General features: G+C 40.1%; 1 protein-coding gene across 1 annotated transcript in view; it reads left to right on the top strand.

The window, feature by feature from the left end:
- The first annotated feature begins 6,861 nt into the window (after positions 1–6,861).
- Positions 6,862–14,172, top strand: part of dock8 (dedicator of cytokinesis 8) — a 63,949-nt gene continuing 56,638 nt past the window's right edge. Inside the window, exon 1 of the mRNA XM_061038780.1 lies at positions 6,862–7,060. Coding sequence (XP_060894763.1) covers positions 7,008–7,060 — 53 coding nt within the window. The 5' untranslated portion in view covers positions 6,862–7,007. The remainder of the gene's footprint in view (positions 7,061–14,172) is intronic.

Below are 14,172 nucleotides of genomic sequence, written 5' to 3'. Positions count from 1 at the left end.
GGGCAGTTCAATGACTGTTAAGCAATCTGAAGCTCCTGTAAGAAACTTTCTCTTTGTGTTCATTTTGGTGCCCCCCTGTGGACAAAGTATTTTCTCATCACTGATCTTGTCCTGGACATGCCTTGGTAGTGTTTTCAGACAAAAATGTCATCATTTTAAAGTCTAATGTATAACTTAATGTGACTAATGCTTTGTAAAATGTAAATAAAGGCTGTAAATCATTTGTCTGACACAGATGACTGGCTGAGAGAAGTTGAAGACAGGACAATGGTACACTGTAAAAAAAAAACTCTACAGGTTATTCGTTTTATCATAGAAACCAACTTAAGTTCTTCAACCTTTAATAGCAGAGCAGATTAAAAAGCACATCTTCACCATTTATCGTTCACTTTTCTCAGCATTTTCAGATGCAATAAACATATAAAATCAAGTAATTCATTTTTGCTTGTGTAACATTGCAGCACTTACTATCCCGGGTTTGTTTGTGTTAGCATTAAGTCAAGTCATTTCTGTTTCTTCCATTTTGTAAAATATTTTTATTAATATTTAGTGTTCACACTATATTATAAAATGTCAATTTTTTTCACAAATGCTCATCTTCTCTCTCCAGATGCAATCAGAAAACATTTAAAACCATCCCCTGCCATCCCTGGGACCAATTCTGCTCCCTGCACTGTTTGATACTGTTTGTTCTGTTACACTAGTTATTTGTATTTATTCATAAGAAATATTAGATTTATTACCATTTTATTCATGTTTTTTTCAAGTATTTTTTATTTTTTAAATAAAGAAATTCTGTTAAATATAAAGATGTATTCCAGTTTTCTAAAAAGTCAGTTTTCTTTAAGTCTATATATAGACTTTTTAAACAAATATCTGAAAATTCACAGCAAGAAAACAAGGGCTGAAATATTGATACAATAAAAACAAACATATTTAGTACCACTTTTAGTTTACAAGTTTTATTTTAAGACAGAGATAATTCTTTGTGGTGGTGTATCCATGAATTAAACTGAATTGGAATATATCTTTGCTGCCTCGTCTGTCTTATACGTTAATCACTGATGTTTTTCCGACTGCATTTTAAGCTGGTTTTGGCTATAATCATTCTAATTGACTTGATTTTCACAGGGAAGTGTACGGAGGGTGGAGTTCTTCGTTCTTCATGCTTATCGCCGCCACAGTGGAGAGCAGTATCCTGCCTCGTGATGAGCTTCTTCTACAGTATATCAAGGTAAGACAACACCACTACTGGAACATTAACCCTTGTGCCCTCCTCAGATTTATTCATATTTTTCTGCTGTGAAGTTAAACAACTTCCAATTGGTTCAAAACTACCAAACATTCGATTATTTTCATGAGCATCATGAGCATGGCAACTTCACTCACCAAGAAAACCGGGAAATCCAGCCTCTCTCCAGATTACAAAAGAGCACGTTCAGACTCACTGCCCAGCACAGGTACATCTGGAAAACTTTCAATTAGTTGAGATGGCATAAACGTATAATATTGAGTTAACACAACATTTTCATAGACTTGAAGTCAAATTAACTTAGAATTTTATGTTGTCATGACTTTTTGTTTTTACAGTGTAGGCACTGTCTTACTAGACTTCACAGCAGCATTCGACATAATAGATCACAAGTTATTGCTAAAAAAGTTGCAATGTTATGGCTTTGTCGAGTCTGCATTACGATGGCTTAAGAGTTATTTAACTAATAGGGCACAAAAGGTCTTGTTTAAGAAAAGGCAAGCCGTTCACATCAAGTGAGTTAAACCTTGAATTAAACACAGAACTGAAATCAGTGGTTAAATGGATAGAAAATAATAAATTAGTTCTGAATATCACTAACACAAAAGGTATGGTTTCTGGGCTGAAGACATTCTCTGTACAAAGAACCTGTATTAAATCTTTGCATAAATGATGTACATATTAACCAAGTGAAGGAAACCAAGCTCCTGGGCATCTCACCATACAGTTAGCAAGATTGGCTATGGTTGTTCGATTATTAAAAGAGGTGCACATTTTTTAACAGCAGACTCAATGAGACAGGTGATCAGTCCATTAATACTTTCTAATTTCAGATTTACAGATGGTACAAAACAGGGCAGCACAAATTGCAATCCTCTTTAAAAAAAACAGTACAAATGTTGTTGCAATGCATAGCTGTTTGTCTTGGTTATTTGTTAAAAACAGACTATACGATACTCACTATTTGCATTATCAGAAACATTATTGTAACAAAGATTCCAATTATTTTAGTTTAAAAATGTAACTTTCAGTTCAGCAACTCATAATTACTCAAGCAGGCATGCAACAGGAGGGAACTTCATTTTACGTAAAGCAAGAACCAACTCAATTAAACACACAGTTATGTTTAGAGCAATGCAGGAATGGAACTCCCAAGATACATAACCCAAGAAAACAATAAAACTATGTTCACATTTTTATTAAAGCAGAATCTTTTGACAAAGTAATCTCATCCATTGCCATCCAAAAAGATAAACATTTTATTTTATTAATTTTCCTCCTGTAATTGTTTGATTGTTGTATTTGAGTATTTATTTATTTGTGTGTATATTTAGGCAGATGCATGTAGGCCTGCATATTTACATTCTACAATTCACTTAGCAGACGCTTTTATCCAAAGCGACGTACATCAGAGAGTAAGAACAACACAAGCAAGGATCTAGAAAAAAGAAAACAATGTCAGTAAGAGCAAATGATCAGCTTTGAGTCCAATTGGACACACAGGTGCTGACAGGCATTGCACAGAGGCACAACATTGACAGCAGTTCTTGAGAGCTCTTATCAGTATAGAAACCATCTTATAAGTCATCGTTATCAAACAAAAACAATCGTCACAACCATCATCATCATCAATGATATCGAAACCATCATCATTAAGTTAGTAGGTATTCATGAAACAGCTGGGTCTTTAGCTTTTTCTTAAAGGTGCAGAGGGACTCTGCAGATCGAATGAAGTTTGGAAGTTCATTCCACCACCGGGGGGCGACAGAGGAGAAGAGTCTAGTCAGAGACTTAGGACCCTGTTGTGAAGGTTGGATCAGACGCCTTTCATTGGCAGAGCGTAGTGGGCGGAAGACCTGCCAGTAGAGAGTTGCAATAGTTGATGCGTGATATCACAAGAGCCTGTACCAGGAGCTGTGTAGCGTGTTCTGACAGGTAAGGTCTGATCTTCCTGATGTTGTACAGGGCAAATCGACATGACTGGGCAATCGAGGCTACTTGAACCTTAAAAGTTAGCTGGTCATCAATCATGACACCCAGGTTCCGGGCAGACTTTGTGGGCATGAGTTTGGCTGTTCCAAGCTGGATATTGATCTGTGGTTGCATAGAGGGACTGGCTGGAATGACAAGGAGCTCAGTCTTTGAAAGATTGAGTTGAAGGTGGCGTTCATTCATCCACTTAGAGATATCAGCAAGGCATGACGAGATTCTTGCAGAGACTGTAACATCGTCTGGCGTGAATGACAGGAAGAGCTGGGTATCGTCAGCATAGCAGTGGTATGAGAAGCCATGAGAGCGGATTATTGTGACAAGTGAGCTTGTGTATATGGAGAAGAGAAGGGGACCAAGCACTGACCCTTGAGGTACCCCTGTGGATAAGCTGTGCGCTTTGGACACTTCTCCCTTCCACGACACTCTAAAGGATCGCCCAGAGAGGTAGGACACGAACCAGCAGAGGGCAGATCCTGAGATGCCAAGTTCAGAGAGTGTGGATAGGAGGATTTGATGGTTGACTGTGTCAAAGGCAGCAGACAGGTCTTGCAGTAATAGAACTGAGGACTGACCCGCAGCTCTGGCAGCTCGTAGCGATTCTGTTACTGACAGTAGTGCAGTTTCAGTAGAGTGGCCCCGCTTGAAGCATGACTGATTTGGGTCAAACAGATTGTTTCTGAACAGGAACTCAGAGACTTGCTTAAAGACTGTGTGCTCAAGTATTTTTTAACAGAAAGGGCAGAAGAGAAACCGGTCTCTAGTTTTCAACCTGGGCTGGGTTTAGTGTGGGTTTTTTGAGCAGAGGGGTGACCAGAGCTTGCTTGAATGCGGTGGGGAACACACCCGTTGACAGAGAGGAGTTGATGATATGCTTAAGGCACTTTTGGTTGATGCCTTTGGGCTGAGTTGGTCAGGCTCAGAAAACTGGTTACTGATGGTTGCAACCTTTTCAGTAAAATACGAGGCAAACATGTCTGGTGTGAACAGATCGGAGGGTGGAGGAGGAGGAGGTGGTTGAAGCAGTGAGTTAAAAGCAGAACACATTTTTCTTGTATCTGTGGCATTGCATATCTTGTTCTGATAATATGTTGTCTTGGTCGTTTTCAGGCTGGAGAAGAATGAGACAAGTCTTTGCTTATAGTCTTTGAGGTCAGCGGACTGTTTGGATTTTTGCCATTTTCTCTCTGCTGACCTCAGCCCTGCTCTTTGCTCTCTTATGACTTCTGTCAGCCATGGGCTAGGGTGGGTTTTGCGAGTGGGTTTGGACACCAGAGGGCAGAGCTTGTTCAGAGATGAGACTAGTGTGGAGCAGAGTATGTCTGTAGCCTCATCTGTAGAAAGTGCGGTAAAGACCTTTAAGACCATTACCTCGTTAGACAGCTGAGCTGGCTTGAGCGATCGCATGTTTTGGTGGTATGGTGGAGATTGTGAATTGAATAAAGAAGTGGTCTGATAGATGCAGAGGGGTGACAGTCAGGTTTGCTGTCGAGCAGTTCTGAGTCAGGATTAAATCAAGAGTGTTGCCAGCTTTGTGGGTAGGAGGAGTTGGGACCTGCGTGAGGTCAAATGAGGATAGGAGAGCAAGGAAGTCTGTTGCCTGGGCTTTATCAGTGTGTATATTCATGTCTCCCATTACAATCAGTGCTGTTCCATCATCAGGGATTTCTGAGAGTAGCATGTCCAGTTCCACAACAAAATCATTCAGATTACACCCTGGTGGGCGGTAAATGATAGCAATACATTTTAATAGGAGCAGTAACCAAGATTGTGTGATATTCAAATGAGGAGTTGTTGCTCAGTGGGAAGAGTTTATTGAATTTCCAGGTATTAGAAATGAGGATACCTGTACCACGTCCAACAGAGCAGGGTGTGTGTGAGAACACTGTGTCAACAGAAAGAGCAGCTGGTGTGACTGTGTTTTCTGGGCGGATCCAGAGCAAGTGCCTGAATGTCTGACATTTTTGCAAGTGCTTGGATGAATTCAGTTTTATTCACAGCAGATTGACAGTTCCAGAGGCCAAAAGTAAATGAAGGGTGGGTAGAGACAGAGACAAGTTGTTAAGATTTCGTTGTCTATGACAGATCTGTCTTTTCCTGTTCCCATGAATGACAGAGATTTCTTTGTAGCACATGTTGCGTTTAGCAGATGACCAGAGAAAATAGGCAAAGCAGTAGTCGTGGATTCCCTGGCTCTGTGGCCATGCTGAAGTGTCAGACGCTTCCTAGTTTTCAGATCAGAGCTTGTTCTGCTGGCAGTTTCGGATTCATTCTTTTAAACTTGGATTTTCATGAAAATCCCGCACGCGTCAACTGCCTCTCCTGTTGATGCTCAGAGAATGAAACTTAAGTGCTCAGTCCAAACAAAGCCTGACAACGACCCACTATCAGTATCTACTCAAGGCAAGTTTCGATTCACCCACCTAGCTGACAAGACCTTCCTAGTTTTCAGATCAGAGCTTGTTCTTGTTCTTTACATGTATTCTTTAAATCACCAGTAGATAGTGTACAGAGGAACTAAACAGGTTCAAATGAATTGAATTTAACAATTGTATTATCAGTATAATTTGCTATAGAAGCTGTCCTCAGCCTGTCTTTGTCACGTCTGTTATTGTAATGTCATGTGTTAGGATGAAAGCTGTGTATTGAATGTTGTTTATGTTAATGAGTGTTATGTTGGTTTTAAGTTGTAAGATGACACATTCACAATGTAATGGTTGTTGTGGACCCCGGGAAAAATAGCTGTAGCTAATGGGGATCCTAATACACAAAACAAAAACAAATCTACCCCGTTACAGGTAATAAAGCAATTCAATTCAATTCAAAAAACTTTATTTGTCCCCGGGGGGCAATTCAAAGGCACACAGAGCAGTAAAATAACAACAGTGCAGGTAGACGAAACATTTTAACCTAAATATAAAGTGTCAATTTAAATACAACTTAAAGCTTAAACTTAACTTAAAAATACAAAATATAAAAAGAGTAGATATAAGTGGACAGTGATCGGACTAACAGATGTAAACAGATGTGACCATAACTATGTGCAGTAGTGACCAGATGTAAACAGAACTATGTGCAGTAAACGAGAAATAAATATATATATACAGAGCTATGTGCAAGTAGGCAAATACTAAATGATAAGTTATGAAGGTGCATGGTGAATAATGGAACAAAGCAAACACTTAATAGTAAATCTTCCATCTGATTATCTAGTGTGCTTTTTTTTAAAGAAGCATCAGAATAAGGCTTTGCAATAAAACATGTTATCATAATAAAAACAAAGGCCTACTATAGTCTAGGCTATATAAAATAAACAAATGTGACATTTATTAGAGTGAACATACAGTGTGCCAGACAAGTGTAGATTGTTAGCAGAGAGAGGGTTAGGAAAAACGGATACTGCTTTTTGAGTAGGCTGAAGAAAAAAAGCTTATCTCCACAGCGAGGGAGCGCGCGTGCCTCATCCAGCGCCTGTCCCATCTCACCCCCCACCCCCTCCCACCCTCGCGCCCTCCCACCCTCGCGCCTCCAGTGTCTGCCTCTCTCTCCCTCTCTACGGGATGGCTCAAATCAAATGCGGAAGTTTACACCCAGTAAAGCTGCTGCTGCTGCCGCCACAAGCAGGATGGTTGGAGCGTGGACATGACAGTTGAGCTGTAGCGAGGAGGAGGAAGAAGAAGAAGAAGAAGAAGAAGAAGAAGCGGCACGAGACCGCAGGAAGAACACCAAATCCAGCGCGGGGCGGACTGGACTTCAGACTCCGCATATGGCTTCAATGAGCAGCTCAGAGCGACGGGCTTTCGCTCTGAAAATCAACAGGTACAAATTCCAGCTTGTGTTGTTTTTGTTTCCCGGTTTAGTTAAGGAGTCTGTTGTGAACTTTTGGTGCCCCCCCCCCCCCCCACCCCGGAGATTTGGGAGGGAGTGAGCCGTCCTGTCTTGACAGTTGGATGGGTTTCAACAGTGGAGCAGGCAGCCACATGTTGTGAATGTTAATGCAGCAGGTTTGTTCACTGTCCCGAAAAAAAAAGGCAGCCTGGAGGATAAGAAACAACCAACTTTCTGAGGAGAATTATTATTACAGGGAATGTTAACTTCTACAAAAAGTGACAGCCATGTGACTAACTCCTCTATTCTTTACATAAACTAATAGACCTACCCTGAAGTGGAAAGACAATAGGCTGCAGAGCCTTTTCCACTTAAGTTGATGCATCTATAACCTACTTTAACAATGCAATTGCCCTCATAGAAAAAGGAGCAGGATGCTGATACTATGTCTACTGTATGACAATTTCCTGTGCAGTGTGTAAGGTCTGACTGGCCCATACAGCTGCTGTAAATGTGGAGTGGTTTGGTCATAGTTCCGGTTATGATGACACTTGCCAGGTGTGGAGGAAGTATGTGTATGGAAGTCTATTGTGTACCATGCCTCCTCTGTAGGGCAGCTCTTTAAAAACAAATACACTAATACTTCCTATGATAAGCAACACAAGCATAAAAAGCTTGCGATGTCGGAGTAGTTGAGTTCAGTTCACTTGGGTTCATTCTCTCTGTGGAAGTGGATAAGGGCAGAGTGCATGCAGGGATTATTTTTGATCAAACTCAGCATGATGTATGATGCAGAGGGGAAGTGTTTAACCCACGTGTGCGTATTGTCCTCAAACAGCACTCTTATAATCTTCTTTTATCCGACTTTTTGTTTGTTTTTGCTGTTAAAGTACTCGTAAATTTTCCATTTTAAACATTTTATATATGTGACATACAGTAGATAAAAAATGGCAGATTTATATTGATGAGAAAGGTGGTGATATGCGCATCACACACATCATGTATAGGCTCAAGGCAAACTAAAAACAGCAGTGACAAAAAAAGAAAAGCCCACACGCACAGAATGTGTGTATAACAAATGTAACTATCACAACCTAAAAATAAACCAAATGCTCGTTGTCATCATCTGATGATTTCATTTCATTCATTTCATTCATTTATTGTTTTGTTTTTTAACACATTACACACATAAATAAATACAATTAGATAATCAAGCAAAGAAAATAGTAAGTCATATTTTTTTTTTGCCATTTTCTTTCAAATAAAGAAATGCAAATTTAACATCAGAATCATATAAACAGCACCAGTCACTGGATGCACAGTGTACATGGTGTGACATTTGAGCCATTTTAGACGAATAGCAGAGCATAGCTAGAAAAGTTGTTATTTTTTGGAGCAATGCAACTATTGATTTTATATTCTTCTAATAACATGTGGGTTGCGGAAAGCAATTTTTTGCCATGATACTTTTTGGTCAAACAACTGTTAAAATATTGGATTTGGGACATTGGTAAGAGAAATGTCACACTTGAAAAGAAAAATTGGTTAAAAATGTGGCACTGACAGAACTTTTCCTAAAGACAAATCCATCATGAAAGCAGCTGCAGATTCATGTAATTTGGTCAATTTAATCACCAACTCATTTCAGCTTTAGTCCAAAACATTCTCTTGGTGGTAAATCCTCTCCCTTCTACCAAAGCGGCTGCATCGTCATCGTACACTTGTTTTTGACAGCCATGCAGTAGAAGTCATGGATACTTGCTGTGCTGTGCAGAGCTCAGCTGAGCTCAGCTGCTGAGGGATGTGAGGGGTTTTAGTTCACAGCCTGAATCTAGTGATGAGCCAGCAGCTGAGAGGTTATTTAGAAGATGCTGTGCTGTAGCTGAGTACGGTGTAGGCAGCAAAGTAATAAACGACACACACATACTGATAGGGGTTTCTTAAACTGTTGGAAGATGAAGTCAGAATTTAAAAAAATAATAATATTGAAAAAAATCAGCAAATTTAATTGATTGCAGCAATCTGGAAGTTTCAACATTGCAGGCTGGGATTCATTTTGTGTTTTTGTTTTTGCAATGTCATATACAGCATGTACATCAAACAAAAACACAACAACTCGTAGAAAGGTGACAATAGTTCAATGATGTAAAGAAGAGTGCGAAGGTAATAATGCTGTTATCAGGTTGCTATATACAAGAGGTTGATGTTGTTGTATTTGAAGTATTTACAGAGGGTATGGATTGGCCTTCAATATGAAAAAGAGGGTGCCACACAAAAAGTACTAGAGAGTGCAGAAGCAAGGCGACCATCAGTGGCGCCATCGTGGTGATGAAACAGAGGGTTGATTTTCGGTCCATTGCCCGGTAGTGTGAGGTCCAGAAAGGATCAGGCATTAGTACTTTTTAAACAGTATGTGGGATTTCTTGAGGCGTCTAAGCCTTTATTATGGTAGCTGACAGAAGAAAGGTGCCAGGAAATTGGGGCACAAGGCAAGATTATGCAACAGAGGTCCCATGGTTGTTGCGATTGCACTGTTGGCATCTGTAACACCTAATAAGTGTAATTTTAAAGAGTCATGTACGACATATGGACACACGTAGGGCTGCACAATTTCCTTGTTTCACGATATGAGCGTTTGCAATAAACATCCCAAAATTCTGCATTTATTGTAATAAATAATAAAAAATTGTATTCTATGTTTACAGCCAGTGCTTTCCCAACTCAGCATGCATCCATTTAAACTATAGTGGATGGAGGCCTGTGTCTAACGGTCATACTTTCACACCAATTGGACTTTGACCAGTCAGATGAAGCTCAAGCTAGCTATTGGCCTCCCTCAGATGAATGGGCGCCAATTTAATGGTGAAAAAAAAGCTCTCTGGATTTACTTTGGAATCAGAAGGGACGTGTTTCAAACACATCTATTGTGTATAACAGTGGATATAAACACTGCTCTATATCTAAAAGTCAAAGCAACATGCAGTCTTTTCAATTTTTGTTGAGTTCATTTTGTTATCGTTATGAACACTGAACAATGTTATCACACATCACATATTTCTCTCATATCTGTAGGCCTTGATGCATTAGTCTAACAGACTGCAAAATAATGTAGTCCATGTTGTATGTAATGTAGAAGTAATGTAGTCTATGAAAGGAAACAGCCCTGCTACTTATGGCGACACAATGCAGACAAACTGCACCAAACAAAAGAGGAACACCAAATCCTGAAACTGAAGTAGCAAGTGTGAATAGTCGGCGGAGAAACCTGTTCCTGTAGCCATGCAAAGACGCATTTACCATATTTGTGTTTGCTGTTGCGCAAGAGTTACTTCAGGATTCAATAAGAAATCATATTTTATTCATCTCTCAAAGCTCTATATGTGCTTACGAGCTGTACCTCTCTGTAGCTCTTTATCGGGACACAGTGTGAGGAAGGTTTCACTTCACTTTTTTTGGTCACAGCAGTTTTGAACAAGGAAATGCGTGATTCATTATAAGGACACGGAAAATGTGTAGTGGAGAAAAAAAAAAAACCTTTGAGAATATGCCAGTCAGGAATGTAAACACATTGGGGTTTCCCTGTGCTTTTAGGTTTTAATTTAGCTGAGCACTTGACCATCGTGTTGCTTGCTAGCATATGGCAGCAGGTGTGCGGACAGCTGTGGACGTGGGGCCTCTGTCGTTCAATACTCCTAAGTGGCAGGGGGATCCAGATTAGGTTGCTTCTGATTCCCTGTGGGCTCTGCTCCAAGGCATCTGTTGACCCTTATGACTGTTGGTGGTCGGATATGCAGTGACGGGTCGGTCAAAAAGACACATAACTTCCCCAAAAGTCCTTCAGATAAATTACTTGTCCAGTTTTTGAATCTTTCAAACTCAGCTGTGAGTTTTGTTTCTTTCTTGCTTTTTGGCCACTTCTGCTTGTCCAGAGCGGCCAAATGACTGCTGTGCTTTGTGCGTGCCTCCCTCTGACAGGAAGTTGAGCTGTGATGGTGCCGATAGCAGCGAGACCCATTAAGTCTGCAGACACATGATAGTATGAGACACACAGTGGGGACATCCCTTTGGTCTGCTTCCCCCCCCCCCTCTCTTGTCATGTACACCACACCACTCTGTGTTTTCCTGTTTCTCTGTGGATCAAGAGAAGGAAAAGACACTTAGTGTGGAAAAGTTTTTTTTTTTAAGGCTGTGCCATACAAGCTGAAGAAGCCACCCACATCTACTGGAACGACTTGATAAGTAGGGGTGGGAATCGCAGGGTAACTCAAGATATGATATGATACGCGATAGGTGGCCTACCATAACAGTAAAATCATGCTAAAGCAATTCTGTGATTATTTATATTGACAAGACGATCTGAATTAGTGAGGAATAAAAAGCACCATCAAAAATGTAAAGTACAGGTTTATAAATGTATTCATTCACTGCAATTTAGTGTCAGGTTCGCCTCTTATCATGCTTCACCTGATAAGAGGCGAACTTCTTTTCTGATGTTATCCCGCTGTCATCTTCTTCCTGCTGTCAACTCCTTCTTTGGCCAATCAACCTCTGAACAGGTTGTATGCTCCTTCATGACATAAGCTCCAACGTGAGGAGCCAAGTTGGTAAGAAACTCAGTTTTAAGTCATTTATTATGGCTTAAAAAAATACTCTATCATACTCTATCTATGAGTCAAGACGACGGTATTTATTTGTTCCCACCATTGTTGATAACAGTGATTTAAAAAAAAAAGGCATAATTACAGACTGGCTGAGCTGTGTGTTTGGTGGGAGTCACATCACATCGAGTTAATGTGTAAGATATTTGGCTCTCTTTGGGGTCTATTAATATTCAGATATGTAGCTGTAAGAATCAGTGAACCTGAAGTTTTTAGAGAAAGACTGAGATTGAGGAATGCTTGGCCAATGACTCCCAGAAATGCTGACAGGAACACACCATATGCACACACAGCAAGTGTAGGCCTGCCACAGACAGCATGACGTAACAGAAAGGGGTCGACCTTTTTCTATAGGGAGGGGTTGTGATGAAAGGTTTTCACTCGGGAGACCACAATGAGATTTCTTTGGCCTTGGCTGTGAGTTCCTTTTGGAAATCACCCAGCCTTTGGCAAAAACCCATATTCTGAGAAATACCTCCTAAGTATGGTGCAATGTAATGACAATCTCACAACAGCATGTTGTGCAGCTCATGATAGGTCGGGCGTTCACACGAAATGACCCTTGAAGTCTTAACAGCGTTACGAAAAAGAGATTTGTGGTATGTTTGACAGCTCAAATGTACTTGAAATAGAAGGGTCACTCCCAAAGCTGCTTTTAGGTTATTCTTATCTGATTAATGATGAAACAGTTCTCACCATCTGGCTTTTCTCATTGTCTTTGAATAAGAGATTTCCTTTCTTATACAGGATGCTCTCGACCAGTGCAGTGTTATAGAAGGCTTGAAGTCACTAGTTTTTAGAGGTGAGGCAAACATATTGATAAGGCAAGATGTCGTCCTGACCTCGTGTGATACAATTATTGAATCTCTAGTGCCAAATATCCACATTTTTTATTTAAAAAACAGCTATCTAAACAGATTTCTCTGCCAATATGACTCACCGCAGCACATTTCTTTACTCCTCATGGTTGGACTGATGAAATGAATGAGGGTAACATGAATGGCTGAGATTGCTGAGAAGGAGATATTGGCCTAATAGGAGGTGATACTGACCCCAAATTGCAGTGAAATACATTATTTATTTACGTAAATTTCAGGATTCATTATCATGTGATTTACTTGTATACAAATGAGGCAACACCTGCGAGTTAGTTCAGGCAGTAAACTGGAGCTACACTGATTTCACACTTGACATCATCCTCAACAATCACCTCTACAACACCTCCTTCCTATTAGCGACCTATTTGAGCTGCAAGACTTCCAGTCTCTCCCTCTGCTCTTTCACTGCCAGCTCTGACCTGCACCAGTACTGCAATCTCGCTCAGCCTCACCAGCACCCTGCAGCATCCACCTGTAAGATCCGACTGAGGGGGTTTAACATTTCATGCCATCACTCCTCAGATTTCTGCATGTAAATTAAAACTCTGAGGAGCGATTGGGTCAGAGCATAGATGCCCAACACAAACTATGTTCTGCTGCAATAAATATTTTGAACAATACAAACGTGAGTTGTCTGACTGAACTATAACAGTATGATATACCATATATTGAAATCAATGATCACAGAGTAGCTATATCATGGTATTGTTTTTTTGGGGTCTTATCATATAGATTCATATCATGAGTTACTCTGCGATTCCAATCCCTAGTGGTTTACAGATGATACAAATCAACATTTGATCAACGAATGTGGTCGTTTGTACGTCATAAACTGCTTTTTGACTACTAATATATGTGTCTGCATCAATGAATAATTAATAACTGATGTGCATGGTAACATTTATACAATTATTTCTTCCCCTTTACAAACATAAACAGAATAATGGAGCCAGAACATGTAATGAGTCTGAATGTTTATAACAGTGTGTCTCATCTGTCATCTGTCCTGATTTAAAGCTGGAGTTTGCTGTCAGCTGTAAGGCTGGCTTTATGCCCGACTCCCCCTCTGGAGCAGCTGTTATAAGAGGGCCATCCTCATCAGTGTTGATTACCACTTCTAATTATATCTCATGAAAAAGACAAAAGGACACCGGTAATTATTGCTTTCAGGCTTTTTGTTTCCAGCTAATAGAATCCCTTCTAAAACATTAAGACATCGATTTTCTGAAGTTGAGTTTGACCTCAAGATCTTGAAGCATGCCCTAAAGTAACAACAGGTATGTTTACATGCACACAAGACGTCAGGTTACTTACAGATATCAAGTTACGCAGGATATCCAACAAAACCTTCATATGCCCTGTTGTATCCTGGTTACCAGCATGAACCTGTATACAAACCCCGTGTGACTATACGGACAGTTTCAACTCTGATACGATACTTGCATACGAAATAGATGCATAGATAAAGTTAACTCCATCGATACTAAAACAGCAAAAACTGAAGTGATGGTCAATCAATAAGGGGTCAATTGTTGTTTTATTTACCAAGACTGCAAGCAAACCTCTT

Source organism: Labrus mixtus, chromosome 5 (assembly GCF_963584025.1).
Source record: "Labrus mixtus chromosome 5, fLabMix1.1, whole genome shotgun sequence".
Lineage (NCBI taxonomy): Eukaryota > Metazoa > Chordata > Actinopteri > Labriformes > Labridae > Labrus > Labrus mixtus.
This window is presented reverse-complemented; position numbering and strand designations above follow the sequence as displayed.